The sequence below is a fragment of the Symphalangus syndactylus genome, chromosome 19 (assembly GCF_028878055.3).
Source record: "Symphalangus syndactylus isolate Jambi chromosome 19, NHGRI_mSymSyn1-v2.1_pri, whole genome shotgun sequence".
NCBI lineage: Eukaryota > Metazoa > Chordata > Mammalia > Primates > Hylobatidae > Symphalangus > Symphalangus syndactylus.
Window position 1 is genome coordinate 70,821,584 of NC_072434.2, and position 23,255 is coordinate 70,844,838.

At 38.9% G+C, this 23,255-nt stretch overlaps 1 protein-coding gene across 9 annotated transcripts in view; it reads right to left on the reverse strand.

Moving 5' to 3' along the window:
- LIN9 (lin-9 DREAM MuvB core complex component) overlaps positions 1–23,255 on the reverse strand; it is a 91,113-nt gene that overhangs the window by 54,292 nt on the left and 13,566 nt on the right. For 7 of the 9 annotated variants that reach the window (XM_055234096.1, XM_055234093.2, XM_055234094.2 and 4 more), the window contains 4 exons: positions 22,539–22,643; positions 14,105–14,238; positions 12,759–12,884; positions 4,730–4,887 (listed from right to left, as the gene is read on the reverse strand). In XM_055234096.1, the coding sequence (XP_055090071.1) occupies positions 4,730–4,887; positions 12,759–12,884; positions 14,105–14,238; positions 22,539–22,643 (523 nt within the window). The remainder of the gene's footprint in view (positions 1–4,729; positions 4,888–12,758; positions 12,885–14,104; positions 14,239–22,538; positions 22,644–23,255) is intronic. The other 2 variants (XM_055234095.2, XM_063613375.1) reach the window with 1 other exon arrangement.

Sequence of the window (23,255 nt, forward strand, 5' to 3'; positions counted from 1 at the left end):
AGTTGAGACTAAGGTAATCCTCCCACCTCAGCCTTCCAAGGAACTGGAACTACAGGAGCACACCACCACACCTGACCAATTTTTGTATTTTTTGTAGAAACAGGGTTTCACCATGTTGCCAGGCTAGTCTCAAACTCCTGGGCTCAAGTGAGGGGCTTGCCTCAGTCTCCCAAAGTGCTGGGATTATAGGCATGAGCCACTGCACCTGGCCAAATTCAATATTTAAAAAATCAAATTCTCTTTTGACTTTTTAGCTATACCTCTTTGCATTTGTTTTTTTTTTTTTGTTTAAAAAAAAAAAAAGGTAGTTCCCAAACCAGCAGCATTACTTTGAAACTTGTCAGACATGCAAATTCCCAGGCCCTATCCCAGAACTTCTGAATCAGAAACTCAGAGGTAGAGCCCAGCAACATGTTTTATCAAGCCCTCCAGGTGATTCTGATGCATACTAAAGTTTTTGAGCCACAATGGGCTAGGAACTATGATGCTCCCTCTCAACATTTTCTTTTTTTTTTTTTTTTTGAGACGGAGTCTCACTCTGTCACCCAGGCTGGAGTGCAGTGGTGCAATCTCGGCTCACTACAACCTCTGCCTCCTGGGTTCAAGTGATTCTCATGCCTCAGCCTCCCAAGTAGCTAGGATTACAGTCGTACATCACTATTCCCAGCTAATTTTTGTATTTTTAGTAGAGACAGGGTTTCACCATGTTGGTCAGGCTGCAACTCCTGGCCTCAAGTGATCCACTTGCCTTGGCCTCCCAAAATGCTGAGATTACAGGCGTGAGCCACTACGCCTGGTCTTAACATTACTTTCTACTAAATTAATACTGTGTGTTCTTACATAAAATTTAAGAACTTGGCAACACAATAATTTCATTTTATTCATTTATTCATTTCTGGTGCTCTATGGTCCTTTCTGTAGATTCCAGTTTACATATGATATCATATAATGTAAAAAAGTTCCTTTCAGTCTGGAGAACTTTTTTGGCATTACTTCTAGCATTTTTTCTGATATGAGGTTGGCTGCCATCCATATCAGTGCTCCTCTTACATAATATGCTGTTTTTCTGTGACTGCTTTTAAGAGTTTCTCTGAAGATTTTCTGTATTGTGTCTAATGATGGGTTTTGTGTATATGTGGGTATCCTGCTTGGGGTTCAGAGTACCTTAGATCTATACTTTTGGAAAAATTTCAGCTTTTGTTTTGTCTAATATTTTTTATGTGCCAATGCCTCTCTCCTGTCTTTATGGGGACTACAGTCACGCATATGTTATCTTGCTTAATATTGTCTGAGGGATCTGAGGGTCTATTTTTTTTTTCATTTTTTTCCTACCTGTTTTCATACTTGGATGATTTCTACTGATACATACTCAAGTTCACCGACCCATTCTTTTAGTGTTTCCAATTTGCTTTTAAGCTCATTCAGAAGTTTTTCTTTTCAAATATTATACTTTTCAGTTCTAAATTCATTTTATCTGAAAAAATGTCCATTTATTCACTCAGATTTCCTCTGTTCATTATATTTATATTTACATTTAAGTTCATGAACATGTCTGATGATAGCTATTTTTTTTTTTTTTGTTTTGTTTTTTTTTTTTGAGACAGAGTCTCGCTCTGTCGCCCAGGCTGGAGTGCAGTGGCGCAATCTCGGCTCACTGCAAGCTCCCCCTCCCGGGTTCACGCCATTCTCCTGCCTCAGCCTCCGAGTAGCTGGGACTACAGGCGCCCGCCACTGCGCCCGGCTAATTTTTTGTATTTTTTAGTAGAGACGGGGTTTCACCGTGGTCTCGATCTCCTGACCTCGTGATCCGCCCGCCTTGGCCTCCCAAAGTGCTGGGATTACAAGCGTGAGCCACCGCGCCCGGCGATGATAGCTATTTTGAAGTCACTGTCTGCTAATCCCAACATCTGAGTCATCTCAGAGTCTGTCTCTATTGATGGCTTTTTTATTGACTATGGAATAGTCTTTTTTTTTCCCACAAGTACAGCAATTTTTTATTGTATGCTACACAGGGTATTGAATTTTTTTCTTGTAGACAAAAAAATTTACCGGCAGATTTTTTTGATCCTGTCACACTTGCTTTTATATTTTGTAGGGGCTGGTCTGTTTCAGTTATAAACTTATTTAGAGCATGTTTACTCCTTAAGGAGGCCCTGTGAACCTGATATAATTTCCATAAGTCACAACATATCATTATTCTTTTGATATTTTTAAAGCACTTACAAATACAAAAAGTATTCTTAGCTCACAAACTATGCATAAATAGGTGGCAGCCTAGATTTGGCCTACAGGCCGTAAGTTTGCTGACCCCTGCACTAGCCCAAAGAGAAAATGTAAAACATTGCTTTAAAAAAGCTCTAAGCTAGGCCGGGTGCGGTGGCTCACACCTGTAATCCCAGCACTTTGGGAGGCCGAGGCGGGCGGATTACGAGGTCAGGAGTTCGAGACCAGCCTGACCAATATGGTGAAACCCCGTCTCTACTAAAAATACAAAATATGTTGGGTGTGGTGGCACGCGCCTGCAGTCCCAGCTACTTGGGAGGCTGAGGCAGGAGAATCGCTTGAACGTGGGAGGCGGAGGTTGCAGTGAGCTAAGATTGAGCCACTGCACTCCAGCCTGGTGACAGAGCAAGACTCCGTCTCAGAAAAAAAAAAAAAAAAAGAAAAAATAGCTCTAGGCTGGGTGCAGTGGCTTACGCCTGTAATCCCAACACTTTGGGAGGCTGAGGTGGACAGAAGATCACTTGAGGCTGGGAGTTTGAGACCAACCAGCCTGGCCAACTTGGTGAAATCTCATCTCTACTAAAAAAATTACAAAAATTAGCCAGGTGTGGTGGCGGGTGCCGGTAATCCCAGTTACTCAGGAGGCTGAGGCAGGAGAATTGCTTGAACCCTAGAGGCGGAGGTTGTAGTGAGCCGAGATCACACCACTGCACTCCAGCCTGGGCAACAGAGCAAGACTTTGTCTCAAAAACCAAAAACAAAAATAAAAAACACAACACACAAAACAGCTCTAGTAGTTTTCTCACATTTTGCTATAGCCTGTCTAACCTATTCTCCACTGTAACAAGAGTACTTATATAGAAACACTATCTAAGATTTTCAGTCTTGTCAAATAATATCACCAGTCCTTAAAATTCTAAAACAATGAATTTCTAAGGATTTCCTAATGAGTCTGAGAGTCACTCTTCATGTCAGCATTTCTCTGACAAAAATCAGTATGTCAGCATTACTACTTACACTAGACTTTATTGCTGTAGTTATTTATATGGAGTTTTTACAACTAAACATTTTTCAAATATGCTGTCTACCCATCTCATCCCATTTCCACCTCTACTACCAGACTAGTTTTGTTAAGACAGAGATCACATCATCTATAATCTGTTGATTACACAGTGAGTTGTCAATATACACTCATTTATTACCAAATCTAGTCTCTCCTAGATAAACTGTGTTTGCATTTCATATGCATGATTCAGTCTCTTCTCTATTTTCTACCTTTCCTCTTAATAATTTTTACAATATAATGGAAACAAGTACCACTTTTATAGCCAGAAAAAATGATATAACTATGTAACTCCAGGTTCCCTTCCCTCCAAAAACTATTTTTGAATTACTCCAACCATTTTTCAATGGTTGAAGTACAATTACAATTACTCAGTACAATTACTAGCCTATTCTATCCACTTAACACACCTTATTTCTTGTATTACATATATTGTAATTTGCCTTCACCAAGTAATTAAGGATTAACTGAAACCTGAGATTTTGCACTTTCTCTCCATGAGTACACAGAATCACATCTATAAAATGGACAAAATTTACACCCCTATAAAATGTTGAGCAGACTAGTGAATAATTTAGTTTTATTCAATCATTAGAAATGGACTATTTCTAGACCCAAAGTCCACGAGAACAATGGTATTTGTTAACTAACCAGACAAGACTAGTTAGAAAAGGAAAACAAATAATGTAGAAGGAAAATATAGAATAATTTAAAATTTAAAAAATTTCCAGCCAGGTGTGGTGATTCATGCCTGTAATCCTGCACTTTGGGAGACCGAGGCAGGAGGATTGCTTGAGCCTGGGAGGTCGAGGCCACAGTGAGCCAAGATCCAGCCTAGGTGCACTCCAGCCTAGGTGACAGATGGAGACTCAGTCTCAAAAAGAAAAAAAAAAACCAAAAAAACAAACTTTAAAATAATACATAGCTATACTTACTCCAATAGATTATTAAATTTCATCTTTGTGGCAGTTGGCTTTAGTTTATATTGTAGTAGATGTTACTTTGAACCAATACACTTTTTCCCAATTACTTTAAAAAATAGATTTCATGCATGAAGAAAGAGTAACTTCTATAGTAAACTGCACAGAGCTATAGTTTAAGCTTTCTAAATTTAAAAGCCATTTCTCGAATAGAGATTATCTGGGTTATTTACACCTTCGGAATTTTGTTCCATGTGTACGTGTAAACACATTCTAGTGAAAAATCAAAGTCACTAAGGAAAAAAAAGATCAAGTGACGTGTACTACAGAACCTACTCCACCCCTGAGCATCAACCAGGCTCAGAGAGAGTTGAAGAATAGGGATAGGGTGAGGGTTAACGACGTCTATTGTAAATATTTCTTGGTAATTAAAAATGAAATAAAATAAGAACCAAAGAAACAAAAAAGATTACGTTGATTAAAAATTACAAGTCAAAAGAGTAATTAGCTTATTTTCACTTACCTGTAACTTTCGTTCCAATAACCAGAGGCAAAGGAATTTCATCTGGGAGATCTTTGAATTGTGAAACATCTGCAACTTTCCTTTGTTGTAAGAGCCTTATTTTCTGCCGTTTCTGTTTTAATGCTGATCTCTCTTCCTCAAAAAATGCAGAAGAACATCTAGAATAAATTATAAAAAACATACAAACTGATAACTACCCCATATAAAAACTTAAAATCTTTTTTTTTTCTTTTTTTGAGATAGGGTCTGGCTCTGTCGCCCAGGCTGGAGCGCAGTGGCACAATCTCGGCTCACTACAGCCTCCACCTCCGGCTCAAGCGATTCTGGGCTCCACCTCCTGGACTCAAGTGCTGAGATTAAAAACTTAAAATCAGCCGGACGCGGTGGCTCACGCCTGTAATCTCAGCACTTGGGGAGGCCGAGGCGGGTGGATATTGAGGTCAGGAAATCCAGACCATCCTGGCTAACACGGTGAAACCCCATCTCTACTAAAAAAAAAAAAAAAAAAAATACAAAAAATTAGCCGGGCATGGCGGTGGGCGCCTGTAGTCGCAGGTACTCGGCAGGCTGAGGCAGGAGAATGGCGTGAACCCGGGAGGCGGAGCTTGCAGTGAGCCGAGATCGCGCCACTGCGCTCTGGCCTGGGCAACAGAGCGAGACTCCCTCTCGGGGAAAAAAAAAAAAAAATTGTTTCTTTTTGGCCAAGCATGGTGGCTCATGTTTTAATCCTGGCACTTTGTAGTCTGAGGTGGAAGAATTGCTTGAGCCCAGGAGTCTGAGACCAGCATGGGCAACATAGTGAGACTTTGTTGCTACTAAAAATAAAAAAATTAGCTAGGCATAATGGTGTGCAACCAGCTACTTGGGAGGCTGAGGCCAGAGGATCATTTGGGCCCAGTAAGTTGAGGCTGCAATGAGCTGAGCTGTGATTGTACCACTGCACTCCAGCCTGCACAACAGAGGGAGACTGTTTCAAAAAAAGAAAGAAAGAAAAAAGAGCTGGGCAAAGTGGCTCATACTTGTAATCTCAGCACTTTGGGACGCTGAGGCGGATGGATTGCCTGAGCTCAGGAGTTTGAGACCAGCCTGGGCAACATGGTGAAACCCCATCTCTGCCAAAAATACAAAAAAAAAAAAAAACAAAAAAACTGGGTGTGGTGGAATGAGCCTGTAGTCCCAGCTACTTGGGAGGCTGAGGTGGGAGGATTGTTTGAGCCTGGGAGACAGAAGTTGTAGTGAGCCGAGATTGCACCACTCCAGCCTGGGCAACAAAGCAAGACCCAGTCTCAAAAAAAAAAAAAAAAAAAAAAGAAAGGAAAGAAAAAGGAACTGTTCCTTTTCACAGTAAATTACCTTTCATTTTTTAAAAAACAGGACCTTGAAAGACTCAAAGATTTTGCAGGTTATTCCTTCCTACAAAGCAAAATAATTTTTTCACCATCCTTTGACAAAATTGTGCCTGGAATCTAGATCTCATAGGGACCAAGTTCAATTTCAATATTCTACCCAAAAGAACATGACATTTTCTCTGTGACCCAGTAAACACACCAATATAGCAGTTAAAGATGAAACCTCCTACTATGTAAACTTTTAATCATACTTTCTGCCTTAAAAGTATAAATGCTGAATTCCCTCTTATTTCTAGAGCCTATCTTCCTTCCATTTTCAAATCCCAGGATGAAGCAAAGTATTTAAACATCACTTTCACGCCATGTTATTTATGGCTTTCACTTTCAAAGGTACATTATGAGCTCTATTGTCATTTAAGTTGTCTCAAAAACTAAATAAAAACAATGAGAAAAAAGGATATAAAGACCAATGTATAAAGTGAATTGTTGTAAGCAATGATGAATAAGGACTGGAAATACACAGAAAGATCTTAGCTGATAATAACGATTTTTTTGTATGATTTCTGAACTTGTTGAATATTGATTCGAGCAGTATATATGGGAAGATTATGAGAAGATAAAGCAAAGGATAATGAGTTACTAGTAAGCTAAGTAGTATCATAAAAACAGACTTGCGGCCAGGCGCAGTGGCTCACACCTGTAATCCCAGCACTTTGGGAGGCCGAAGCGGGCGGATCATGAGGTCAGGAGATGAAGACCATCCTGGCCAATATGGTGAAACCCATCTCTACCAAAAACACAAAAATTAGCTAGGCGTGGAGGTGTGTGCCTGTAATCCCAGCTACTTGGGAGGCTGAGGCAGGAGAATCGCTTGAACCTGGGAGACGGAGATTGCAGTGAGCCAAAATAATCACGCCACCGTACTCCAGCCTGGCAACAGAGCGAGACTCCGGCTCAAAAACAAACACATAAACAAAAAAACAGACTTGCTTCTGGTGTAAACAACATCTTTTAGAAATCTTCCTGGTATATAGCCATTATCGAAATTAGTATGGAGGTTTCTCAAAAAACTAAAAATCCAGCAATCCTGTGGTTAGGTGTATATTCAAAAAAAGGAAATCAGTATATCAAAGAGATATCTGTACTCCCATGTTTATTGTAGCACTATTTACAATAGCCAAGATATGGAATCACCCTAAACGTCCATCAACAGATGAATGGAATTTTAAAATATGGTATATATGCACAATGAAATCTTATTCAGCCACAAAATATAATGAAATCCTGTCATTTGCAGCAACATAGATGATATTGGAAGTCATTATGCTAAGCGTAATAAGCCAGGCACAGAAAAACAAGTATCAGATGTTCTCATTCATACATGGAAACTAAAAATGTGGATCTCATGGAGGTAGAAATTATTAATAGAATGGTGGTTACCAGAGGCTGGGAAGGGAAAAGGGAGGGGAGGATGAAGAGAAGTTAGCTAAGGGGTACAAAAATACAGTGAGATAGAAGGAATAAGTTCTAGTATTTGACAGTATAGTACGAAAATTATAGTTAATAATTTATTGACTATTTCTTTTTTGTTTTGATTTTTCTTTTACTTTTTTATTGACTATTTCCACATAGTTAGAAGAGAAAAATTATAATGTTCCCAACACAAAGAAAAATGTTTGAGGTAATGGATATCCCAATTACCCTGATTTGATCATTACACACTGTATACATGTACTCCCAAAATATGTACAACTATTATGTATCAATTTAAAAAATACACCAAAAAAAGTCTTCTTGACATAAGAACCCAGGACCCATGCTATTTCCCTATAGCTGACAATTTTTTTTTTTTTTTTTTTTTTGAGATGGAGTCTTGTTCTGTTGCCCAGGCTGGAGTGCAGTGGTGTGATCTCGGCTCACTGCAACCTCCACTACCCAGGCTCAAGCAATTCTCCTGCCTCAGCCTCCTGAGTAGCTGGGACTACAGGTATATGCCACCATGCCTGGCTAATGTTTGCGTTTTTAGCAGAGACGGGGTTTCACCATATTGACCAGGCTGCTCTCGAACTCCTGACCTCATGATTCACCTGCCTGGCCTCCCAAAGTGCTGGGACTATAGGTGTTAGCCACTGGCGCCCGGCCATTATACTTTTCTTAAAGATCCTTTGTTGACACCTTAGACATATACAATAAAAAAAATGCATATGTTCCTCTATTTTTCTCAAATAGCTACAATATGCAGTTGTGTATTTTACTTTCTTGACACAGCATAGCAATCATTTCCATATTAGTACATAGAAACCATCTTCTGTTTTTGTTTTATGTTAAATGGTTTCAGGGTTTTCTATTATATGGAGTGCCATACTATAATCATTCCCCCATTTACGGACTTTTAGGCTGTTGCCAATCTTCTGCTACTACAAACAATACTGCAATAAATACCTTTGTACATGTAATTTCATCTGTGTGCAAGTAGCTCTGTGTTGTACACTCTTAAAAGTGCTACATCAAGGGAATGGAAATTTGTAAATGTTATAGATATTACCAAATTGTCCTCCACAGAGATTATATAAAATTAATCTCTCACCAGTAATACGTATGAGTGACTAACCATGCCATTACTAACCCAACACATTAAAACCTTTATGAACTCTGCCCATCTGATAGTTAAAAGCAGTATCTCGGCCGGGCGTGGTGGCTCACGCCTGTGATCCCAGCACTTTGGAAGGCCGAGGCGGGCAGATCACCTGAGGTCAGGAGTTCAAGACCAACCTGGCCAACAGGGTGAAACCCCATCTCTACTAAAAATACAAAAATAAAAATACAAAAATTAGCCAGGCGTGGTGGCGGGCGCCTGTAATCCCAGCTACTCAGGAGCCTGAGGCAGGAGAATCACTTGAACCTGGGAGGCAAAGGTTGCAGTGAGCCAAGATTGTGCCACTGCACTCCAGCCTGGGCAACAGAGTGAGACTGTCTCAAAAAACAAAACAAAACAAACAAACAAAAAAACTGTATCTCAGCATACTTTAATTTTTCATTTCCCATTATGAGTAAAATGGAATTTTTTTCATGTTTACAAGAGCCATTTCTTTTTCCTTTCCTATCAATTACCTGTTGTTGTTCTTGCTTTTAAACAGACAGGGTCTCCCTTTGTTGCCCAGGCTGGAGTGCAATGGGGCAATCACAGCTCACTGCAGTCTCAAAGTCCTGGGTTCAAGTGATCCTCCCACCTTGGCCTAGTGAGTAGCTAGGATCACAGTCATGTGTCACCCAACTGGCTAATTTTATTTTATTATTTTTGAGGCAGGGTCTTGTTCTGTTGCCCAGGCTGGAGTGCAGTGGCGTGATCATGGCTTACTGCAGCCTCAACATCCAGAGCTCAAGCGATCCTTCCACCTCAGCCTCCCGAGTAGCTGGGACTACAGGTGGATGCCACCATGCCTGGGTAATTTTTGAATTTTTTTTTTTTTTTTTTTTTTTTTTTTTGGTGGAGATGGGGTCTCACCATGGTGCCCAGGCTGGTCTTAAGTTCCTGAGCTCAAGCGATCCTCCTGCCTCAGCCTTCCAAAATGCTGGGATTACAGGTGTGAGCCACCACACCTAGCCTGAATCATCTATTTATAATCATTTTTATTATGCGTTACCTGACATTTTCTTATTGATAGTTCTTTATATAGTAGGGAATTAGCTCTCTGTAATAAGATGTGATGGATACTTCTGTACTATTTTTCAACTCTGTTTACGGGCTTTTGTTTTTGGCCATGTAAAATGTTCTTATTTTTGTATAGTCAAATTTATTAATGTTTTCTTTTATGGCTCCTAGGTTTAAAGCCTGCTTTTCCAGGCCAGGCGTGGTAGCTCATACCCATAATCCCAGCACTCTGGGAGGCCGGGGCAGGCAGATTGCCTGAGGTCAGATGTTTGAGACCAGCCTGACCAACATGGCAAAACCCAGTCTCTACTAAAAATATAAAAGTTAGCCAGGTGTGGTGGCGGGCGCCTGTAGTCCCAGCTACTCTACTCAGGAGGCTGAGGTAGGAGCTTAGGAGGCAGAGGTTGCAGTGAGCCGAGATTGCACAACCATACACCAGCCTGGGTGACACAGCAAGACTCCCATCTCAAAAAAAAAAAAAAAAAAAAAGAGAGAGAAAAAGCCTTTTTCCAATTCAAGATTAAGTAAAACTCTCCTGTTTTCCTCTTGTGGTTTTATTCTTTCATTTAAAAAAATATTTAAATCTTCAATCCTTTTGAAGTATTTCCTAGTTGTAAGGCATGAGAACAACTTGTTTTTTTCTATAGACTACTAAACAGTAGTCTCGGTTTCCATTAAACAATCCATCCTCTTCTTCACCATGTACTTGAGAGTCAACCATTGCAACTATTATACTAAATTCCCATAGACATCTGTGACTGTATCTGGATTTTCTCTTCTTTTTCATTCATCTTTCTATTTATGCACCACTACCACTCTGCTTTAATTATGATCACTTTATAATCTATTTTATTTTATTTTATTTTTTTTTCTTTTTCGGGAGAACGGGGTCTTGCTATATTGCCCAGACAGGTCTCGAACTCCTGGGCTCAAGCTATCCTCCCGCCTCTTGCCTCCCTGAGAGCTGGGATTACAGGTGTGAGCCACCGCACCCGGCCTTTATAATCTATTTTAAAGTGCTCTTTAAAATGGAGTCTCTCTTCATTACCTTGCTTTTTCAGAATTTTCCTGCTTGATTTCTCCCCTCTTAAATGTGAATTTTAGAATTAACTCATCTAATTAAAAAAAGAGGCCAGGTGTAGTGGCTCACACCTGTAATCCTAGCACTTTGGGAGGCTGAGGCGGGTGGATCACCTGAGGTCAGGAGTTCAAAACCAGCCTGGCCAACATGGCAAAACCTTGTCTCTACTAAAAATACAAAAATTAGCTGGGCGAGGTGGCGAGCACCTATAACCCCAGCTACTCAGGAGGCTGAGGCAGGAGAATCACTTGAACCCAGAAGGCGGAGGCTGCAGTGAGCTGAGATCACGCCACTGCACTCCAGCCTGGGTGAAAGAGCAAGACTCTGTCTCAACAACAACAACAAAAAAGGCCTGTTAATATTTTTATTGGGACTGATTTTAACTTATAGACTAATTTAAGATGTTGAGTCTTCTTTTCCAAGATCCTGTATGTCTTAACATTTGTTCATATGTATCTTGCATATTTCCTCTTAAGTTCCTTCCTGGTAGTTTATCTTTCTTTGTTTCTTCCTTTTTGTCTTCCAACTGGATGGAGTTTCACCAATTGATTTTTAAAATTAAGATATTTTAAGGTCTATTGTATCAATGATTTGTATTATACCTGGACTTCCTCAAAGAAAGAAAAACTACATATTTTATTGAAAAAAGACTTCAACTATTAATTAACCTTGATGAATTAAAGGACTATAAGGTTAAATAATGTTATGGTAAGAGAATAGAAGATAATTAACAAGGGAAATATTACAACACTCAAACTACAGAATTATGACAAAACAGTAAATAGTGACCAATATCCCACTCTGATGGACAATAATTAGAAATAGTGTAACTCAATTTGCTCAAACACGCAAAATGATAGCAAAAAGTCACCAAATGGCTACTATAATTACCAAAGGCCATAAATTATGAGTATGAAACACACTAAATAACATACCAAATTTTAATTTTGTTATTATAAGAAATATTAAAAACATCATCATCAAGGTCTTTTAATACAAAAAAATTGGCAGTTTGATTAAAAGTTCTCTTTGTATTTCATCACCATCTAAAGAAATCATCAAATCTAAATTCCATTTCTATTTGTCCAAATCACTTTATATTTACAGACCTTCCTTGAACTTTCCCACCATTTAAAATGAAAAAGTCTTGCACATACTTTTTACCAAGCAGACAGACATAATGTCTGAACTAATGATCTAATTCTTCTTCTAACGGATTTCCAATTTTCACTCAAAAGTAATATAAGGTTTTCTAATGTGTTACCAGGATAACACTGGAAAAGAAAAAATCATTTCACATGAAGAGCAATTCTCAGGAAGTAACATATTAGATAGATTAATTTGTTTTCTACTTTTATACAAAGTAAAATAGGCACTTCTGGGAAGGCTCCTGAGATTGTAAAGGATTTCACAAAAGAGAACAAAAATGTACACAGAACTTTATGGCATCCTTAAATACTTTTTAGGACATTCTTAAATATTTTTTGGAACACAGAGGGACATAGGTAATGTAAAACTAAAAAATTATGTTCAAATCCTGTGATTCCAACAAAAATGAAATTGTGCATTTAATTAAAAGATGCAAATGTATAAACAGCACCTACATTAAAGTTGGTTAGCAGGATATATTTAACATATAATCAATTATTCTGAAAAGTTATGTTTTGGTACTAGTCATTTTAAAGATTAAAAAAAATCAATGTAGTAATGATACTAACAACTATTATTTATTGATTTTATTTTTTAATTCTTTTTTAGAGGAATGGTCTCACTGTGTTGCCCAGGCTAGAGTGCAGTGACTAGTCACAGGTGTAATCACAGCATACTACAGCCCTGAACCCCTGGCCTTAAGCAAATACCCCATCTTAGCCTTCCAAGTAACTGGGATTATAAGTACATGCACTGCTCCTGGCTTGATTTTATTTTAAACAAAAACATTATTTTTACCTCCGTGGTTTTCCCATAAGCCGCCTAATTTTTCCCCACTCTACTCTTGTTAACTTTCTTGTTTTCAAATTAGGAAAAGATTCCTTTAGACATACACAGAAGTCATTATCACCTTCAAAAAGCGGTCTGTAAAACAGAAATAGTATTTTAATGGTTACATACAATGTGTTACTTTCTTAAAACACATAAAATCATAAAATGCTAAACTTTCACTTCTACCCCATATATATATATATATATATATATATAAACTGGCACAAATTCAAAGTGCTAAAACTAAATCCTTGGCATTTGTGAAACATCTAATGTCATGTAAAAATTGCTCAGGAAATATTATTTGTGTTGTGATTCCAAGAGACACTGATTTTTATTCAATCTCTTACACAGGTATATCCTTTGGGAGGCTATCCTGGCCCTGGCCTTATATCAGGTGAAGATAAACCAAGTTAGATACAAGGTATCTTTGTCCCAAAGGAATACCATCACCAAGGAGTCCTCTTTGGAATTAAACCAGTCTTGGGACACTGGAGGACTCCAGAGGGTTAGATTAGCTTGGGGGATCCCAGAAGAACTCAGATCACACTGAGACACCCTGAAAACTCTCTTAGGCCTATGGACAAAAATAAAACAATTCTATTCATGGGTCTGGGAAACCAGGAACCAGTGTTGGCAATGATACATAAATACCTTGGGCTCAAATATGAACACTCATGAGATTCACAAGCTCCAGAGTAGGCAATTGGTATAGAAAACAGAGAAGGGAAGTAAATATAAATATCCAGCAGAGCAAGCAGCAATGACTAGCATATGAGGAAGGATTATAAGTAAGAACTTTTCCTCAGTAAATTCCATTGTTGAATAATTGTATTTCAGCCAAATCTCATACTATGTCATACTTAAGCATATGTGTATACCTAACGTGCTTAAAGTACCATATCCAAACTAGAAAGACTACCCTCCTAAAAATCTGAAGCCATTTTTACCATTAGTAATGGTTTCTCTATGATTATACCAGCACTTAACATTTCAATTGTAAAATGAATCTCATTCATTGCAAATAATGGTGTTTTAAGGTATCTCTACTCCATAGTCTTTAAGAATTATAACACAGAAATTATACTCTAAACAATTCTTCACAAAGATGTACAGTTTTCTTCCCCAAAAAGGATAACGGGGAAGAAAACTATGACAAATAGAACAGATCCAACTGGAATGTGGAATAGAAAAATGAATTCAGGGAAAAATAAGATCAAAATAGACCTATAGAAAATGTTGTAGCTTAAAACACTTGAAAAACTTAAGTTTCTGATTCAAGTAATATTTGTAATATAAGCCATGATACATACTTATCTATATTCGAATAGAACCACTCATATATACACCATTTATGTGCTTTAGGAAGCTTGAGCAGATTACGTAATCGAAAACCAATCTTCTGTGAAGCTTTCTTATCTGGTGTTGACATTGTTGCTGTAAATTTCTATATGATAAAAAAAAGAGAGATTAATTTATGGCTCCATTAAGTAAAAATGAACATTTATAACCCTGAATAAATTTGCAAAAGGTAAATTATGTTTAAGTGCTCAAAAAGATTCACCGATATTCAATGTGGAATTTTGTTGCTGTTTTAAACACTCTGATTATTTTTGATTATTGCTTTTTTTTTTTTTTTTGACAGTCTTGCTCTGTTGCCCAGGCTGGAATGCAGTGGCACAATCTCGGCTCACTGCAACCTCTGCCTCCTGGGTTCAAGCTATTCTCTTGCCTCAGCCTCCCAAGTAGCTGGGACTATAGGCGCGTGCCACCACACCCAGCTAATTTTTGTATTTTTAGTAGAGACGGGGTTTCACCATGTTGGCCAGGCTGGTCTCGAACTCCTGACCTCAGGTAATCCGCCTGCCTCAGCCTCCCAAAGTGCTGGGAATACAGGTGTGAGCCACAGCGCCCAGCTTAGATGTATACTTTTTTAACCCAATAAAACATTTCTCCCCACTCCAACCCAAAAACCAGTATCATAATATTAAAAGACGATGAGAACGACAAATATGTCAACTACCACCACTAACCTAGTATGACAAAGATTTCAACTATCACCGCTATTTCATAACACTGTTTTGAAGGAGTTGGCCAATCAGGTAAGAAGAATAAAATTTAGAAAGAAGATAAAACTACCATTTCCTTGTAGGTGAAAACTCAAGAAAATCAACTGTAACAATTAAAAACAATAAGAAAATTTAATGAAACGGGTAAATACAAAGTTGATATACAAAAACCACAATTCAAAAAAATCACTATATGTAAATAATAACTGGACAGGCCATAAGAGTTTATATCCCGTTTATAACAGCAAAAAAATTGACATGAACAAGAAACTATTAAATATGTAGGAATATACTTAAGAAACATGCAAGACTGATATGGAAAAAAATGTTTAAGTCTACTGTGGAATACTAAGAACTTAACTAAGTGGAACTACAATCAGTTCTTAGGTAGTCTCAATGTTACCTATAGATATCATTTCCCATAAATTAATTTATAATATTAGTCCAATCCCAGTCAAAATGCCAACAGGATTTTTTTTTCCTAGTCAAGTTGATTCTAAAGTCTACATGGAAAAATAAATGCACAAAAATATTTAGGAAAAAATCTTAGGCTGGGCACAGTGGCTCATGCCTGTGATCTCAGTACTTTGGGAGGCCAAGGCGGACGGATCACAAGGTCAGGAGTTCGAGACAGCCTGGCCAATATAGTGAAACCCCATCTCTACTAAAAATACAAAAATTAGCCGGGCGTGGTGGCTGTGCCTCTAATCCCAGCTACTCGGGAGGCTGAGGCAGAAGAATAGCTTGAACCTGGGAGGCGGAGGTTGCAGTGAGCAGAGATCACACCACTGCACTCCAGCCTGGGCGACAGAGTGAGACTCCGTGTCAAAAAAAAAAGAAAAGGAAAAAAATCTTAAAAAAAGAATATGTGATAATATCTTACCAGGCATTAAAACACAGTATAAAGTCATGTTAAACCAATTGTGTGTGTGTGTGTGTTTTGGTTTTGTTTGTTCTTTTGAGAAAGGGTCTCTCTCTCTGTCACTTAGGCTGAAGTGCAGTGGTGCAAACATTGCTCACTACAGCCTTGACCTCCTGGGCTCAAGCCATCCTCCCACCTGAACCTCCCAAGTAGCTGGGACTGCAGGCATGTGCCACCACACTGGGCTAATTCATGTATTTTTTGTGGAGACGGGCTCTCGCTATGTTACCAGGTTGGTCCCAAACTCCTGGGCTCAAGCGATCTTCCTGCCTCAGCCTCCCAAAGAACTAGGATTACAGGTATAAGCTGCCATGCCCAGCCAAAATAATTTGATACTAGCACATATAGAGATATGCTAGATGCAGAAATAGAAAGCCTAGAAGTAATCCCAAATACTTATACGAATTTAGCTTTGATGAAGGCAGCATTTTAAATCAATGTTTAAAAAGATGGATTACCCAATAAATGTTACTAGGATAACTAAGTAGTCTTCCGGTGCGGGGGGCGGGGGGGGAAGCTAGGTTGCAATCTTACTTCATCCCTTACTGTAACATAAATTCCAGATGTACTGAAGATTTAAACCAAAAAAAGAAATAAGAAATATGAGAGAATTCTAAAACGATACATTTTAGTGTAGAAAAGGTCTTTCTGAGCATGACAAACTCAAGAAGTCATTAAAAGGTAAGAAAGTTACATTTGACCCTTAAAATATTTTAAAATCCCCTATGTTAAAAAATACAGAAACAAAGTCAAAAGACAAACTATAAACTCTAAAAAAAATTACAGCCATTATAAACATTCAAAGGGCCAATATTTTTAATATATACAAAATTCTTATAAACTAGTAACAAAATGACCCACAATCCAATAGAAAAATGGGAAAAAGGCATAAACAGTTTACAGAAAAGGAAAGAAATCATTTTTAAACATATGAAAAGTGTCTCAACTTTGCTCTTATATAAAATGCCAACTAAAACAAGTGAGAGGCTATTTCTTTTTTTTGAGATGGAGTCTCGCTCTGTTGCCCAGGCTGGAGCACAGTGGCACGATCTCAGCTCACTGCTCTGCCTCCCGGGTTCATGCCATTCTCCTGTCTCAGCCTCCCGAGTAGCTGGGACTACAGGCGCCCGCCACCATGCCCGGCTAATTTTTTGTATTTTTCATAGAGACAGGGTTTCATCCTGTTAGCCAGGATGGTCTTGATCTCCTGACCTCGTGATCCGTCCGCCTCGGCCTCCCAAAGTGCTGGGATCACAGGCATGAGCCACCGTGCCCAGCCGAGGCTATTTCTATGTATCAGATTAGCAAAAATCTAGATGCTTGGTTCTGTACTGAGTTGGAGGCATTTGGAAAATAGGAACTCTAATATATATAAACCAGTACAATTTCTTTCCTTTTTTTTTTTTATTTTTTTCTTGCTCTGTCACCTAGGCTGCAGCGTACTGACACGATCGCGGCTCACTGCAGCCTTCGCCTCCCAGGTTCCACCTATTCTCGTGCCTCAGCCTCCCGAGTAGCTGGGACTACAGGCACATGCCACCACGCCTGGCTAATTTTTCTATTTTTAGTAGAGATGGGGTTTCGCCATGTTGGCCAGGCTGGTCTTGAACTCCTGACCTCAGGTGATCTGCCCACCTTGGGCTCCCGAAGTGCTGCTATTACAGGTGTGAGCCACTGTGCACAGTCCCAATTCAATTTATTTGGAGAGTACTTGGTACTGCTTTAAAAACTTTAAATGCACATATTCTACGATCCAGGAATTCCACATCTTAGGCATCTGTCCTAGAAGAAAACTTGCAGATTTATATAAACATGCTCAGGATGTTCACTGCAGCACTATTTGTCAAAGTAAAAATTTACAAACAATTTAAATGCTCCCAAATGGGAGAATTTATAAATAACGATATAAAATTGAATACTATTCAACAGTAAAAAGAAATGAAACATTGAATCCGATCTATCTATCTCAATCAATCAACATGGCCAGATCTCAAAAAAAGACAGTGAAAAAATTACAGACACATGGCACAATACCATGAAAATGATACTACAAATGTAATTTTTAGAATACATACATTTAGAAAAAGAAAAAATATACATACGTTTAACAACATTATATATTTTCTATGAATACATTAAAAGTATATTTAAAAGGTCTCAAAAGGATAATCAAACTATAGTGGCTACCACTGTATGAGGGAAGTACATATTGGGATGGTGAGTTAGGGTCAAAATTTTAAAATTTTTATTATAAACGTTGTATTTTGGAAAAGTTGTAGATTTACAGGCAAGTTGCAAAGATAGTACATACTCCTACATGCCCTCCACCTAGCTTTCCCTAACCTTAATATCTTATAGTAATTTTGGTATATTTGTCAAAACTAGTGCAATACTATTAACTAAACTACAGGCTTTATTTGGATTTTACCAGTTTTTTCACTAACGTCCTTTTTCTGTTCCAGAAACCAATTGAGGATATCACACTGCATTTAGAAAAATAACTTTGCTTTTCTTTGTTTTCCCTCAGTGACCATTCTCAGGAGAAAAAAAAAAATTTAAATGTAAAAAGAAGAAAAAAGAAAAAATTTATAAGTGAGGAGATGTTTAGCATAAATAACCAAATTACTATAAAATATTCTTATCACAAAAAGTGTTCTTTCTACTACATTATTGACCCAGATTTTTAAATAGGGTATATAGGATATTAGCAGCTCATCGTATATAAAACTATATTAAGGACTCGCCTGTTGGGTATGGGAAAATAGATTCAAATTTTTAGAGGGAATCTTTTATTGATTGATTGAAACAGGGTCTCACTCTGTCACCCAGGCTGGAGTGTAGTGGCGCAATTTTGGCTCACTGCAGCTTCCACCTCCCAGATTCAAGTGATTCTCCTGTCTCAGCCTCCTGAGTAGCTGGGACTACAGGCGTGTGCCACCACACCCAGCTAATTTTTGTATTTTTGGTAGAGATGGGGTTTCGCCATGTTGCCCAGGCCAGTCTGGAACTCCTGAGCTTAAGCCATCCACCTGCCTTAGCCTCCCAAAGTGCCACAGGCGGGCACCACTGCACCAGACCAGAAACATAAATTATTAAAACTGACAGGGTCTCTGTTCTATTGCCCAGGCTGGACTGCAGTGGTCTGATCATAGCTCACTACAGCCTCAATCTCCTGGGCTGAAGTGATCCTCCCACTTTGGCCTCCCAAGCAGCTGGTACCACAGGTGCCCACCACCATGCGTGGCTAATTTTTTAAAAAAATTTTTTTGTAGAGACAGGGTCCCACTCTGTTGCCCAAGCTGGTCTCAAACTCCTGAGCTCAAGTGATCCTCCCACTTTGGCCTCTCAAAATGAGCCACTGCCCAGCCAAACTGTATGCTTTAAATATATGATTTGTATATGTAAAGTCTATCTCAAAAAAGCTCGTTTTTTTTCTTTTTAAAGTAGGACTCTGGAGACAGGCTGCCTGACTGTTACTAGCCTTTACTTCCTAGCTTTGAGTTCTTGGGCAAGATACTTATCTGTATCTGTTTTCTCATCTACAAAGTGGGAAATAATGTAACAGTAACCTATCTCATAGGGGTTGTTGAAGATTAAATCAAAGTAATATCTATGAAGTGCTTAGAACAGGACTCAACACATAAGTAATTAGTAAAAGTTAGTTTTCATAATTTTTCAGCTCTGGGTGGTGTTCTTTAAATAAACATATAGACAAAATGCAAGAGATTTAGAAGATATGACTAAGGAGGGTAAGGGAACAAGCCATGTCAGGTAAATGAAGATGGAAAGAACTAGAGATGCTACAACTACTAAAGAGAAAACTCAGAGGATATAAAAACTTTTCACATATTTGAAGAAGTCTCATATCATGTTTATCCTACATTATATTTGTTCTGTATTGCTCAGAATTACCTGTATTGCTAAAAAGGGCTCTGTAAAATAGTCCCAGAAGGAGTGATGTGCTCAGGAAGGAAGGCAGTGGATAGAGTTGCGACAGGACAGCGTCACAGTCATAAAAATCAGTTTTATGTATGTTTGTGAATCATCTAGATTATCCTAGTAACATAACTATTCCAAAGTCTAGCTAACAAAATTGTTATTTAACTATTTCTTGTTCATTCAACCTTGTATACAACAGCTAACTTAGCTAAGAAATGCACACTGCATTTTAGTTTCAACAAGATCAAATTATTATTATTTTTAAATTTTAGTTAATTTATTTTTTGAGACAGACTCTTGTTCTGTCACCCTTGCTGGAGTGTACAGCTGTGATCTCGGCTCACTGCAACCTCTGCCTCCCAGGTTCAAGTGAGTAGCTGGGATTACAGGTGTGTGCCACCATGCCCAACTAATTTTTGTATTTACTGTAGAGATGGCATTTTGCCATGTTGGCCAGACCGGTCTCAAACTCTTGACATCAAGTGATCTGCCTGCCTTGGCCTCCCAAAGTGCTGGGATTACAAGATCAAATTATTAGATGCTTATGTGCACTTGTCCTTGACAACTTTTGTTTTGAAGTTCAAGATACATTTTTGTTCATTCTACAGAACATGAACATATTTTCCTATTTAAAATTATCATAAGGCATTTAAGAGTTTTTATTGGTAGGGTAGATTGCTGGTCATGCTTTTAATTTATTTAATGCTAAATCCTTGGGTCGGGTGTGGTGGCTCACGCCTATAATCCTAGCAGTTTAGGAGGCTGAGGTGAGTGGATTGCTTGAGGTCAGGAGTTTGAGACCAGCCTGGCCAATGTGGCAAAACCCTGTCTCTACTGAAAATACAAAAATTAGCCAGGTGTGGTGGTGCGTGCCTATAGTCTCCCAGGTACTCAAGAGGCTGAGGGACAAGAATCACTTCAGTTATGGGAGGCAGAGATTGCAGTGAGCCGAGATCATGCCAATGCAGTCCAAAAAAAAAAAAAACCTGGCTGGGAGCAGTGGCTCACGCCTGTAATCCCAGCACTTTGGGAGGCCGAGGTGGGTGGATCACCTGAGGTCGGGAGTTCAAGATCAGCCTGATCAACATGGAGAAACCCCGTCTCTACTAAAAATACAAAATTAGCCAGGCGTGGTGGCACATGCCTGTAATCCCAGCTACTCGGGAGGCTAAGGCAGGAGAATCGCTTGAACCCAGGAGGTGGAGGTTGCAGTGAGCTGAGATCACACCACTGCACTCCAACTGGGCAACAAAAGCAAAATTCTGTCTCAAAAAAAAAAACCTAATGCTAAATTCTTGGTTGAGAATATCACCTCTACCATCCATTATACTAGAAAATCTTGTTTTATAAGACTTTGGAAAATAATGAAAGAGAAATAGGGAATGATTATATCAGAAGTTATAAATTGGGTAAGACAAAAATTACATTACCCTTTTTTTTTTTTTGAGACGGAGTCTCGCTATGTCGCCCAGGCTGGAGTGCAGTGGCGCAATCTCGGCTCACTGCTAGCTCCGCCTCCCGGGTTCACGCCATTCTCCTGCCTCAGCCTCTTCGAGTAGCTGGGACTACAGGCGCCCGCTACCACGCCCGGCTAATTTTTTTGTATTTTTAGTAGAGACGGGGTTTCACCGTGGTCTCGATCTCCTGACCTCGTGATCCGCCCGCCTCGGCCTCCCAAAGTGCTGGGATTACAAGCGTGAGCCACCGCGCCCAGCCTACATTACCCTTAAAGTTAATATTTCCCTATCCAATTTTCATTCCTTTGATTTTTACATGTCTTTTTTTTTTTTTTTTTTTGAGACAGAGTCTTGCTCTGTTGCCCAGGCTGGAGTGCAGTGGCATGATCTTGGCTCACTGCAACCTCAGCCTCCTGGTTTCAAACGATTCTCATGCCTCAGCCTCTCAAGTAGCTGAGATTACAGGCGTGTGCCACCATGCTAGCTAGTTTTTTTGTATGTTTAGTAGAGACAGGGTTTCGCCATGTTGGCCAGGCTGGTCTCGAACTCCTGGCCTCAAAGGATGCACTCACTTTGGCTTCCCAAAGTGCTGTAATTATACTCATAAGCCACCGTTCCCAGCCCACTATGAGTTTTTAAATGCCAAAATCAAATAAGGAGATATGATTTCATGCTAAATATCTTCCTCTCAGCAGGGTGCAGTGGCTCACGACTGTAATCCCAGCACTTTGGGAGGCCGAGGTGGGCAGATCACTTGAGGTCAGGAGTTCAAGACCAGCCTGGCCAACATGGTGAAACCCTGTCTCTACTAAAATATAAAAATCAGCTGGGCGTGGTGGTGTGAGCCTGTAATCCCAGCTACTCGAGAGGCTGAGGCAGGAGAATCACTTGAACCCGGGAGGCAAAGGTAGCAGTAAGCAGAGATCACGCCACTGTACTCCAGCCTCGGCGACAGAGTGAGACTCCATCTCAAAATATATATATATATAAAATTTTTTTTTTTTTTCCCTCTCTTGGATAAAGGAAGTCTTCAATGTACTTTTGGTGATCAAGTAAAACATTTCTTCCCTCTTATTTCTGTGCAAACCTACAAATTGATTCCATGTTGCCAAATTCTTCCACTATTTCCATGCTTAAAAGAAAAGTGTGCATTTTTAGGACTAATGACTGGCTTTCTATCCTGTTTTAAAGTTGATAAAAAAAAATAACGTTTTCCAGGTAACTAAAATAGGACCAGAGTAGCAGTATGAATTTAAAGAAAAGAATTTGTTACTCAAAATGTAACAGAAATATAAACTTTATTAGGTTGAGCATTTGCTTACTTCCTTTCCAATGAAACAAAATTTTAGCACACACATACCTGTGGAACCATTGCAACCCTCTGGTTTCTTTTAGGTGACCTTGTATTTATTTGCCTATCATCTTCATCAGAAAAAAGTCGACTTCGTTTTGAATTTCTGAAAGGCTATGATAGAAATGTTTTCATTTAATGAAAAAGCTGAACCCTCCCATTTTTGTTCCAAAATACAATTCTATACTTGGATAACTGAGCTAACTCTGGATTATCAGCAGTATGGAAGGATAAAGTATGGGCAACACAAAGCACACAAAGCCAAATATAAATAATCTCAGATTTAGAAAGCAGTAAGATGTATTTATGCAAGTTGCTTATGAATGAAATACCTAGCTGATGAATAAAGTAAAACTTGAACCCCAAGTCTCCTTAGTACACTGGCAGCCTTGGACAGTGATGATAGGAAAATACGTTCCGGAAATTCCAGTTCCAATTATGTTGGTGCTTGGGTTAATACCAATTGGGTGTGTGACATGATATGTCTGCTGCACAGGGCTGGGCTGGGCCAAAGATTCTAAATCACTCTAGAAGAGTAAGCCTAAATGTGTATATTATTATACTAGATCTGCTGTCAAAAATTGTTAACCGAATTTTCATTTGTAAATAAGAATACAAGATACATATGATAGATATCTGATAATTACCCATAGAACTAAAATTGTTTCAGTACCAAAAGTACATCATACACTTAAGGGTCTGTAATAGGAAAGATTTTACAGTTCA